The sequence below is a fragment of the Biomphalaria glabrata genome, chromosome 10, assembly GCF_947242115.1.
Source record: "Biomphalaria glabrata chromosome 10, xgBioGlab47.1, whole genome shotgun sequence".
Taxonomy (NCBI): domain Eukaryota; kingdom Metazoa; phylum Mollusca; class Gastropoda; family Planorbidae; genus Biomphalaria; species Biomphalaria glabrata.
Window position 1 is genome coordinate 39,846,323 of NC_074720.1, and position 11,822 is coordinate 39,858,144.

General features: G+C 34.7%; 1 protein-coding gene across 1 annotated transcript in view; it reads right to left on the reverse strand.

Moving 5' to 3' along the window:
* Positions 1-11,796, reverse strand: part of LOC106079952 (xylosyl- and glucuronyltransferase LARGE1-like) — a 28,233-nt gene extending 16,437 nt beyond the window's left edge. Inside the window, exons 1-14 of the mRNA XM_056043457.1 lie at positions 11,730-11,796; positions 9,196-9,302; positions 8,675-8,762; positions 7,656-7,749; positions 7,134-7,242; positions 6,405-6,519; positions 5,950-6,121; positions 5,348-5,382; positions 4,725-4,820; positions 4,054-4,137; positions 3,785-3,862; positions 2,436-2,567; positions 1,993-2,118; positions 252-413 (exon numbers count right to left, since the gene is read on the reverse strand). Of these exons, the coding sequence (XP_055899432.1) occupies positions 252-413; positions 1,993-2,118; positions 2,436-2,567; positions 3,785-3,862; positions 4,054-4,137; positions 4,725-4,820; positions 5,348-5,382; positions 5,950-6,121; positions 6,405-6,519; positions 7,134-7,242; positions 7,656-7,749; positions 8,675-8,692 (1,221 nt within the window). The 5' untranslated portion in view covers positions 8,693-8,762; positions 9,196-9,302; positions 11,730-11,796. The remainder of the gene's footprint in view (positions 1-251; positions 414-1,992; positions 2,119-2,435; positions 2,568-3,784; positions 3,863-4,053; positions 4,138-4,724; positions 4,821-5,347; positions 5,383-5,949; positions 6,122-6,404; positions 6,520-7,133; positions 7,243-7,655; positions 7,750-8,674; positions 8,763-9,195; positions 9,303-11,729) is intronic.
* Positions 11,797-11,822: the final 26 nt, after the last annotated feature.

Sequence of the window (11,822 nt, forward strand, 5' to 3'; positions counted from 1 at the left end):
TATTTTCAATCAAAGGCAGACCCTGAATGCAATGGATTGATAATGTGGTGGCAGATCTACAAAAGCTTGGGTTTAGGGTGTGTGACGAAAGGCCCAGGAGAGATCTGAATGGAGGGAAGTGTTGAAGCAGGCCAGAGCCCTCCGTGGGCTGTAGCGCCACCGAATATAAAGTGTTTTTATTACACATTCAAGTCACAAAAATTCTTTAGACAAACATGGCAATAAAAAAATATTGATAGAGATATACATACCACAACATCCTGTGTTTGATTGGATGTGCTGTTGGAACAGCCAAACAACTCCCGCCTCAACAAGTTCCCATCATATTCCAAGAATGTCAAGTACATGTTACGGAAAAACTCCACATGCTTGTTCTTTACTTTCAGCTTCATCGGGGAATTCCAGTGAATAATCTAAGAGAGCATCAAATAACAAATGTTTAAAAAACACATTTTGAAAAGTCAATCAATAAGTAAAAACTATGTTGATCAATATTTTGTAAAAAACATTCAACAAATACAGACTTCAAAGAAATAAGAGCATGGTGACTAAAAAAGTCTCAAATGGCACAGACAGGATGACTTTAGGGATTTGTGGACAAAACTAAGCTAATGCAAGCAGTGTTGCCTGAGGGTTGTGAATATAATGGAGAGACCTAAGCAAGTATTGCAGTGTTGCTTATTTTGTCTTGCCATGTAGCAACACAAGTGGATTTGAGGTTTTGTTGTGCATATGTTGTCCATGCTTGCGAGTCTTGGACACTGCAGAGCTAGAGAGGAGGATCCTAGCAATGGAACTGAGATGCTACAGAAGGATCCAAGGTATCACATTCAAGGACTGCATCACAAACCAAGAGATCAGAGACAGGGTTACTGCAGTGATCGGACCCCATGATGACCTGCTAACTATTGTGAAGAATTGCAAGCTTAAAATATATGGCCACATTACAAGATCCACTGGGCTTGCAAAGACCTTCCTTCAGGGAACAGTACCAGGAAAAAGAAGAAGAGGCAGACAGACAAAGCGATGGGAGGACAACATAAAAGAATGGACAGGCCTACCATTGATAGAGGCTTTAAACAAGGCAAAAGACAGGGAGGAATGGAGAAAGACGGTCGACGAGTCTTGCTTGGTGCCCCAACGGTCCAACAGACTAAGGGATAGGTAAAGGTAAAAGGTAATGTTGTCCATGTTATGCTGATGGAAACCTAATTCTTTCTCTTACTTTATGACCAACAAATAGAAACTGCATTTAATTGTGAGTAAAGTTTCTTATCAAGAAAAGTTTATGTAAAAATGCCAACTGTTAGCCAAGAATTTAAACAGTAAAACTGTGTGGAATAATTAAAGTAGACATCTAAACATCCACAGCGTTCTTCATACAATACAAATATAAGTTTCTAAGTCTCTACTTGTTTGGGGTTTTTTAAATGAAAGGTACAGGGTGTGAGTCAGTGTCTTTAGGTTGTAAATAGGGGGTACTGACTCCAGAGACCTGAGTCAGCCTTTGCTATTACTTAAGTAGGAGTCAGCCCCCATTTTCCCATACTTTACACTGAAGTTGGAAATTTTAGTTGGATTGGGCTCTACTATTCCTCAACTTTATTGATAAGAAAAAAAATAATAAAATTCACCTTTCAGACCTTGTGGTCTATAGGGCAGATGATGTAAAGGTCATCTGGTTCTGTGGCCTACAGTTAACGAGGTATCATGTGGCCTGCACAACGACCAACCACCTTTACTTTTCCCCAACTTATGTCAGGTACCCATTAGAGCTGGGTGGACTCAGAGGTGCCTGAAGATCTCGAAATTAAAAATCCCATTCTTCACCAGGATTCGAACCCCGGACCCTGGTTTGGTAGCCAAGCGATTTACCGGTCAGCCACCGTGACTCCTAACTTTATTGATAGCTGGCTAAACTTTGAATAAACCTCTTAGAGAAATATTATGCTTAATACTAGTGGAGGATGGAGACATAAAATGTGTACACACTTTAAGATCTGAGACTTCACTGTAGCACTGCTCACTTTGGGTGTTCATGCTAAGTTGTACATTCCACTGACATGGCAGCCTGTACACCAGGTAGTCATGTTGTTTGATCACAGCATTGAAGATATCCTGTACACACAAGGAGCAGGTTCAAAACTAACTAAACTCTAGTAGTGTGAATCAAATACATTTAATAGCTGTGAACAAATTACTTTGTCTTAAATGGATAATAATAATAGACTTAATGTCAAGATTTTTCCCAACTGGAAACAATTTTAAACATATATGGATAAGTGATGTTTAAGTTAGTTTGTAAATACACATTACATTAAAGTAAATTAAGTAAGTTAAGAACTGCTGCTGTAACTCTCAATGCTGTGTTTAAGTATTAATGTATTAGAATCTGAGCTAAAGGCACATTAAAAAAGTGAAATGTTCTCACAGACCTGATCAGCTAGAGACACAGATAGCAAGCTCATCAATTCTTTCTCTGCAATCAGACGCCACATTTGCATCCAGCCGATTTCCCTCAGCATTTTTAAGTCCAGTAGTATGACACCAGTGTTAAAGCCTCGACCCTTAAAAGGTAAGAAATGGATTTTATAGTCTCAATGAAAATCTCTAAATTCTAAAGCCCAAATGTAAACATTTAACACCTTGACATTTTGGGCTCTAAGTATGAATAACAGCTTTTTTTTAATTTAAGCTTAATATAAATATCAGAAATATTTCTTTTATTCCCAAGGCAACATGTAGATATTTAAAGTGAGTTTTTTTATTAAATTTAAAACAGCAGTTCTCAAACTTGGAGCTAGGGAGGACACGCTGACAAGGAAAGTGCAAAGGTCGTCTTTGTTGTTTTTTTTTTGTTGTTTTTTTAGGACAAAAAAAATCTGTTGTATTTGCACTGCAATTGTCAGGGTAATGAAATCTGAAGCTCAGATTGCATTAAAATTTTTGAACTGAGTGTAACTGAATATATTGGTTTACGTGGGGGGGGGGGGGGGGGGGTCCACTAGTAATAGTTTGAGAAACACAGATGTAAAACCTTGGTTCACAAAAATATTAGCTGTTTTTTATTGTTGGGATTTGATTCTAAGATGTGCCTACATTGAATACAGTCAATCCTCTCCAATTAACTTTAAGGGACAGCATGCAATAGCTTGCTATCTTAGAACTCACTGTAAACAATACTTACAACTCAAATGATCTGCCACATCTAGATAACAAATTACAAAGTGATATTACTAATTCAAAGGTAGTATTAAATACAAACACAACAAGTGAATACTATCACTTCACTGACCCATATCTCCATACTATACTATCTCCAAACTATTTCAAAGTTGAATCATAAGCAACAATGAACACTGCTACCCTCCTTCTTGAACAACAGACAGAAAAAATAACAGCCAGCTGTCCCTAACACTGTTCAATGGAGCCATGAAGACTCTAGACTAAATCTCACAACTATGATGGAACATTCTTTAGAAACAAACATGCCCTTGAAAATAATTGAATGTTTGACGTCAGTTCGAAAAGTAAAGAGCCCCTTTAAGACCTTGTGACTCATGGTGCAGATAACGTAAAGGTCAGCTGTTTCAATGGCCCATGGTGTAATAAGGTTGTCATGTGTCTATTACAATGACCAACCACCTTTAATTCTCCAACTTAAGTCAGGTACCCAATAGAACTGGACATAGGCATCCTTAAGATAGAAAACTTAGCACTCAACCACTTAGCCCCCTGTCGGTTCAAAACAAAGAGTTCAAACTATTACAAACTAAATACCAACCAGAGCAGGCCATGGTCTGTGATTTTTCCACAACTTGCCCAGATACCAATCACTTTGGTTCTCCACAAGACCAATAGCCTAGGGAACAGCAAAGTTAAAATATGAATCTAATAATACAATAACAAGTAATAAACAGAAGATAAAGAATAGTAGTTTGTCAAATTAATAATCAACATCCACAAGGTAATTTTTAATTAAATATTATAAGCATCAGAAATTATTCAACATTAAACATATTAAAATGCTAAGTATTATCAAATGTATCTTACCTGTTTCCCACGAAGTACTCTGAAAATTTTCCACAATTCTGCAATATCAGTAGCAAGCGTCACATCTGTGTCTAATACAATCACCTGGAAAGATATCAACATTTTTTTTTTATTTTTATACCTGCCTCAGGAACATTCTTATGATCTGCTGGCCAGACACTTGGTAAGCCTACATAGCAGCCCTAACATGGAACCCCCCAAAAAAGAGGAAGAGGGAACGACCCTGGAATACATGGCACAACAATTTGGAAGCAGATGCCAAGCAAATGGGCAAGATGATTGGACAGTTGGAAATACTCACCCAGAACCGAGACACCTGGTGGGTGCTGGTTGGTGGCCTATTTTTCAGATCCGCCCCCAAAGTATGGCCATTTAATTCATGGAAAACACAGCCATTGAGTATCAATATTAATAGTGAAGAAATTATAGGTCAATTGATGGTATGAGGTTGTTAAAGTGTTAGCAATGATCCTCCACATGGTCTAACTAAAAGGTATATGACTTGTGAGTTTTGACTTACACATTACAGCTTACTTATGTCTCAGAAATCAAAGCTTTTATCTAATATATGAATATGCATCTTTTTAAGAAGTTAAATGGCCACTTTTCATGAATGTATTAAAAAAAAAAGGCAGGTCTGAAAGACTGGCTAATATATAATACAAACAAACCTTGTTCATGTCTGAAGGCAAAGTTTTGGGCAGAGTCAATTTCATTAAACCGTAGACACCAGAGTAATGTCGGTTCGGAATCCATGAAATATCAGGCTGCAAGTAAAACAAACTTAAGGTTAATGGGTTTTTATGTTAGTTCAGGCTTAAGTTAAAATCAAGATTTGTTAGTTGGACTTTGTGGCAAACAATGTGGGTATTTGAACAAGATATGAGTAATATCAATTAAAAATACATTATTTATTTCTTTAATTAGCTCCAAACTTGATTACATCAAGCCGAAACACCATAAACAATATTTCTAGCGATTCCTTTTTCTACACATCTACAGTTTCTTCTCATATACGTGTGTAGAGGAGTCTCTCCACCATTTCTCTGTGCATTAACTTACACCATCTAAAGCATCTTGCATTGATTGACATGAAGTTGTACACACATTTTGAACTCCTACTATGTAACACTTTATTAATGTACACAATCTTAACATGCTCTATCAAAAATAGTGCCTTTGATTATCTCTCTCTACATTTTATATACATATTCCGTGAGGAGCATTATGTCTGAATAGTTCTACAATGGTGCAAACATAACTACACATATTTTGATTTAAATTAAAACATTACCTTTACAGAATCTGCTGGATAAAAACTGATTTGAACTGTAGACAGAAAATAAAAACAAAAATATTATTATATTAAAAGATTTGCCATCCAAGCAGTTGGCTATGTATGGTTACTGAGGTTATAGAGTCTTCTGAGATGGAATAATTCAGGACATACACAAAGACTACATAATAATATAAATTATAATACTAATAAGACTTGTTTTCGAGTCGGAAGATTAATGTGTTTCGATGATAATTATTGTGTATTATAAAATGTAATATTGCAGGAATCAGATATAAGTAGGGTGTTTTGTTAACACTACACATATTCTAGTTAGCTGAAGACTATACCCTGTTATATCACAACAAAGCACTGGAGAAGCTATTGTAAAAATTAGTTTTGAGTGTTTGATTTTCTATAAGACCCTATCTTCAAATTATTTTAAAAATCTCCTGCAAATGCTGGACACATGGCTCTTTTGAAATGGGGCTATGATCCCGCCCAACCAAAGATTGAGAACTATAACTTCCAATGAATGTTATTGAATCAATTGATTTATAATACAAAACTAAAGATACATTACAATATTTGAGATATTTGATGTGCTAACTGTGTCTTACCCTCGGCGACATTCCACGTTTGAAATAATTTGCGCAGTATCAGTTCAGCGACATCATCAGACAGGAAATGAAAGTGCAGTGGGTTGCGTCGATAAAACAAAACAGATTTGATGAGCGTGACAACATCCCTTGTAGCATTGTGACCGGCACAGACTATGGCCACATGGATCACCTACACAATAGATCACATTGTATTCGCTATGAACTCAACATGTTTATAATAAGCTAAATACAAATTGGGAAAGAATTTATTTTAAAATGTAATTTCACTTATTTAAAAAACTCTAAAAAAAAAAATTTAACAATCTTTTTTTTGATGTTACCCAGAACATTTAATAATAAACAAAAATGACAGTTCTTTATATAAAAAAATATATATATTTGATCTTTAAACTGATTGCATTCAGATTTTAATTGTTAAGTTGACAACTCCAAGAGAGAGTTTCAAGGTTTACCTCACACTTTGGCACATCTGGCTCCGCGTTAACACATTTAAACTTTGCAGAGGAGTTAGAGTCATTGGTAGCTGCTAACGTCATTTGGAGTCTTAGAAGTTCATTCTGATTTTGGCTGTTCAAAAGATTAAAAAAAAACATTTAAACAAATTAATGTGCTACCTTAATCCAAATAAAAAATATGTAAATTATTAGAACTTTTAATTTCATTTTTTCCTAGATAAACTAAATATGATTTAAATAGGGTTCAGACATACAGGATTTACAAAAGTGATTTAAATTAGGGCCATACACTTAATGGTTCTTTACGTCATGAATCGTATCAGAGAATGTTTTTGAATTATATGCCAGCTAAAAATATGAGAAGCCTTTTAGAACATTGTGTATTACTGCTATGAGTTATCAAGAGAAAAGTTACAATGTACAACATTCATATCATAAATAGAGTTGCTTATCTCCATTATAAGGACAGCCCACTGAAAGATGTTACCAGTGATCAATCACCTCATCAGTTTATGTACATCTTAAAAGTCACCACTAAATCTAAATGTCTGAGTAGACTAAACAGCCTTCTCTCACCTCATCAGTTAATGTACATCTTAAAAGTCATCACTAAATCTAAATTTCTGTGTAGACTAAACAGCCTTCTCTCACCTCATCAGTTAATGTACATCTTAAAAGTCATCCCTAAATCTAAATGTCTGAGTAGACTAAACAGCCATCTCTCACCTCAGCTGTTTGCGCAAAGCTAAGTTCTGCTCTTCCACCTCATGCATTCTCTCCACAATTTTTAATTCAGTCTGACTCATGGACTTGTCATTGTAGGTGGGGTACAGAGCTGGAAAACAAAAAAGTTGTACAAAGACAATGAACAGTAAAAACATTAAAAATACAGTTTACTGCTTTGGTTCATCCCAAGGCAATCTCAGATGTTTTTAGCTATACTGACCTTTAACCTTCATCGTCACACCTCTTCAAAAATGGTGATTTTTTTTTTTTACATAAAAATTTCTAATAATAAAATACTATTGATAAGAATCACTATTTGCATACAAGATTGGGCTGCAAAATGGAAAGGCTATTATGTAAATGTCCATATAACTTTAATAATAATTATAAATTTCAACAACAACAACAAAAATGAAAATAAATTATTTGATAAATGCCATTTTAAAAAGTCTGTTATAATTACATTATAAATCTGTTTGCCTGTGTTTCATAATAAAATTTTTGAAAATCTAGTTTACTTACTGTCTTCATTTACTAGTAGATACATCATAAGACACACAGGAATGGCTCCCACTATTAAAAGAGCTATCAGCACTTTCTTTCGTGGACGAAACATCTGAAAAATATTTCATGACATGAAAATGATAACACCTACAAATTGTTGATGGCATGAGATATATATCCCATCAGATGTAAGGATATAAATAGATATAGAAAGAATGCACAAGTAATGGCAAACTGCAGAGAAACGAAATGACTTTCTGTTCTATTAAAACATTTTTCAAATAGCTGCTTAATGATACAAGAAGAGCTTGCAAAGGGACATGAACTAAAGGGAATTCCATGACATCTTGAGAATCAAGATTATTATATCCTAGCCTAAACCTCCTGCAGGATGGCAGGGGAAGGAACCAATTTTCAAATTCAGGACCATGAAGATGATAGTCTAAAGCCTGAGGATTCCAGCTCCCATAGCCTCAATGTGGCGCCTCATTGGAAACGTTTTATAGTGGAACCTACACATAGGTTATTAGGGATATTAAACCCTGGTTGAGATTTTTGTTTTTGTCTCCTCTGGGTGAGGATGGAACAGAGACCTAATGATCCAGTCCAACAAGTCCGCCCCGCCGTTCCACTAGGCAACACAGTACTGACTGAATTTTTATTTCAAATGTAACAGTTTATTTTTTTTTTACCTATTGTCTTGTAATATGTAGATATTGTGTGCTATAAAGTGTTAACCTTGAGTCAGATATTTATGTAGACAACAAATCAAAGTTTGACACTAGAAAAAAGAGCACTTTCACCTGCTTTTAGATCAAACCTTGGCTACGATTAAGATATGGAGATTATCTAGTGAAAGTTGGTAAAAAAAGAAGTTTCATTAAATCTTTTCTCATTGTGGTCAACAATAAATTAAAGCAGTGCAGTTTGATCAGAAATTTTCAATACTAGACAAATGACACCTATTTTAAAGTCATTGTATAAATTACTAAATGCTAGAAGTAATTGAAAAAAATAAATTTGACAAAGCTAGTTACCTTCAATTCATCCAGCATTATTCAGCATGCACCAATTTAGACTTGAAAAACTTAAACATTTTCAAAGTCACACCACAATGACCAAATTCTGGTTAAAAAAGGGGAAAAAAAAAAACATACTTAGATCTACATCTACCTTGATTCACCAGGGGGCCTAAAAATGTGCTTTCTAAAAGAAGATAATTATATCCTTAGCACCCAAATACATTGTATATAATACTGGCTAGTTAACTGGTGATTGTAATAATAAGACTTTATCTATAAGCAACGAATGCCAACTCACAGTCTCTGTTGCTGTCTGTATGTTATGTTATGTCAGCTTGGGATATATTTAACACAACTGTCCAGAGGGAGGTCTATTAAAGTTTGTTTTCAATGCCTATCCCTGTCTAAATATTTACTTGATCTCAATCTCACTCTATGAACCATAAGCAGTTTGATTCACTTATTATAAATTTTTCCATATTTTAGATCCAAAATATTCTGGGTAAATAACATGCAGAAGAAAAAATGTTAAATACCATGGTAAAGAATACAGCTTCCTCTTTGAATCTAAGCAGTGGTGTTGGTCATGTGATTGTGATAGCAAAGTTCTTCAACAGACCAAGGTCGGTTCTTAAGTAAAGGTCTAATGCAATGGATAAAAAGCATCAGTCAGAAAACTTTGTTACTAATATGGTGTAAAGCCAGCATCACAGGAAGGAGATTTTCAGAATTTTTCGGTAATAAATTAATAGGTCTACTTCTACATATATGGAACTAGGAAAGATTTGGTGTGATTGTAAATCTTTAATGGAATGCTTTTTAATTTAATTCCTTTTTTTTTTGTATTGATTTTTGAAATTTAAGATGTGGTAAAACATATAAATCAGGGTTTGGACTGCGCAGCCACACAAAAACTGCACTCCTTAATTTTTTCATTAGATATTTATATATCACTAGTCGACCGGCAGGGTAGCATACGCTACTATTTTGCAGGGCTGGCCTTAGGCCGCTGCAATCTATGCTACCGCATTGGGCCCAGCACTTTCATAGGACCCACGCTAATTCTAGGTGTATAAATGATTAAATTAAACCATATTATAACTTTCCTGCACTCTCCTGTCAATTTACCAGAAGATCCTGGAAATCTCCCGAAATTACAAAATGTATGAAAAAGTCCTTAAAATATACGGAAATATATAGACAAAAATTTTATTTTGGGGTGTCATTCAATATAGAAAACGTCAATGCTACGCTCGATAAATAAAAACTGCATTATGCATTAGCCGTAATTGTGTAATCTGGTGAAAAAAGCTACTCGCGCCTCAAACCAATGAAGAATTAGCCAACTTGAGGTCAACAATTCTGAAAGATAGATTGAAACATTTGGTAATTCCTGCGATTGAGCGTGATCTATGTGGGAAACAGAATTATTATGATATACTGTATGACTTTGCTATATGCAAGGCTCATAAAGTAATTCTGTACGTAGTAAAGAATGAATATAATGCATTGATGAATTTATTTTCTAATACAAACTCTTAAATTTCACTTATTATCCGCTTTCCTACCCAAACTTGGCCCTGTGAAATCTGTTTCACATAGGGCCCCACAATTGTTAAGTCCAGCCCTGCTATTTAGTGACCTGTTAATATACATTTAGATTACTTGTTCGCTTTCCATGACTTCTTGGTCACAATGGTTAAGTCCGGTGCTTCTATTTAGTGTTTGTAAAATGTTTGCTTGTAAAATGTTTTACATGTTTCGGATGTTCCTTCAGAGTTGACAATAGTTAACTTCCTAGTCCAAACCTGCCGCAGGATGAAGGGGGATGAGACAGCCCAGCACGCAAACCGCATGACCAGGCAGCCACCCGTAGCTTAGGGTGAAAAAAATACTTGTTCCCCACCCCTCTCTTTTTTTCCTGAGCCGTGCTCTCTGTCACCTCGATAGTTCCTACACAGTAGATTCTCCCCCCCCCTTTTTTTTATGTGAGGTCGAAATAAAAATAAGAGTGATCTTTCTTGGTTACAACAGTCTGGCCCTGCTATTTTGGGAATACTTGTTATCCTCCCCCTCTTGTTTTTTCATGGGGTGACTATCCGCAGAAATAAGAGAGTGATATTTCCTTTAACTTCTTGCTCGTCCAAACTGTTGAGTGAAGAAGAGAATTATATATATAGATTACACACACCAGGTACACCTGTTGATATTTTCCCAGGCTATAAAGTATTTATTTTGGACATGACACACCCTCCTTTTTTTAACTTCCAATAATCAGGCTTCATTTTAACATACCTTTCAGCCTGTGTATTTTTATATCTGTTACATTGAATTGGAAGGTGCAGTAGCTGAGCAGTAAAGCGCTTGGCTTCTGAACCGGGAATGAATACTTCTAGACTCTAGATCTACTAGAGTCCCGATCTAGGTATTATCATTAGACTCTAGTTTACATAAAATCTAAACAGTAGTCTTAGAATCTAGTAACATTATACTGCATCATTTTCATAATGAAATAATTTAAACATACAGATGTGGTGTAGGCGTAGGCTAATGTCTTAAAATAAATGTAAAATAATTTACTAATTTAGATCTAATTGAATTCTAAATGTTGGTGGAAAACAGTAACTTACAAGTTTAAAAGTTTAACATACATAATGATAATGTCATAATGATTATGATACATTATATTACATACATATTACATATCATAGACTCTAGATCTAGTCAATATTCAATATTTGAATATAAAAAACTAGGTATATGAGATTATCATAATCATTAATGATTAATATCATCATTATTATTAATATTATTATTATGACTATGATTATCTAGAATCTAGAGTTACTATACTATAGACTATAGAGTCAGATAACTGTAACTGTAACTTAACTATTACACTATAGAACTATAGACTATAGAGTAGAGTCTAGATCTATTCTAGACACTAGAATTCTAAGAATTAGAATAAATTATATACTATAGACCTAGATATAGACTAATCTAGATCTAGATTTTAGATTTAAACTTAAATGCCTTAAACAATTGTTGGTAGAAAACAGTAACTTACAAGCTAGATCTAGATAGTAGATCTACATTCGACTAAACCTCAAACTTTTCTACAACAGATCTAGATTCTAGAATCTAAACAAGAATGAAATGA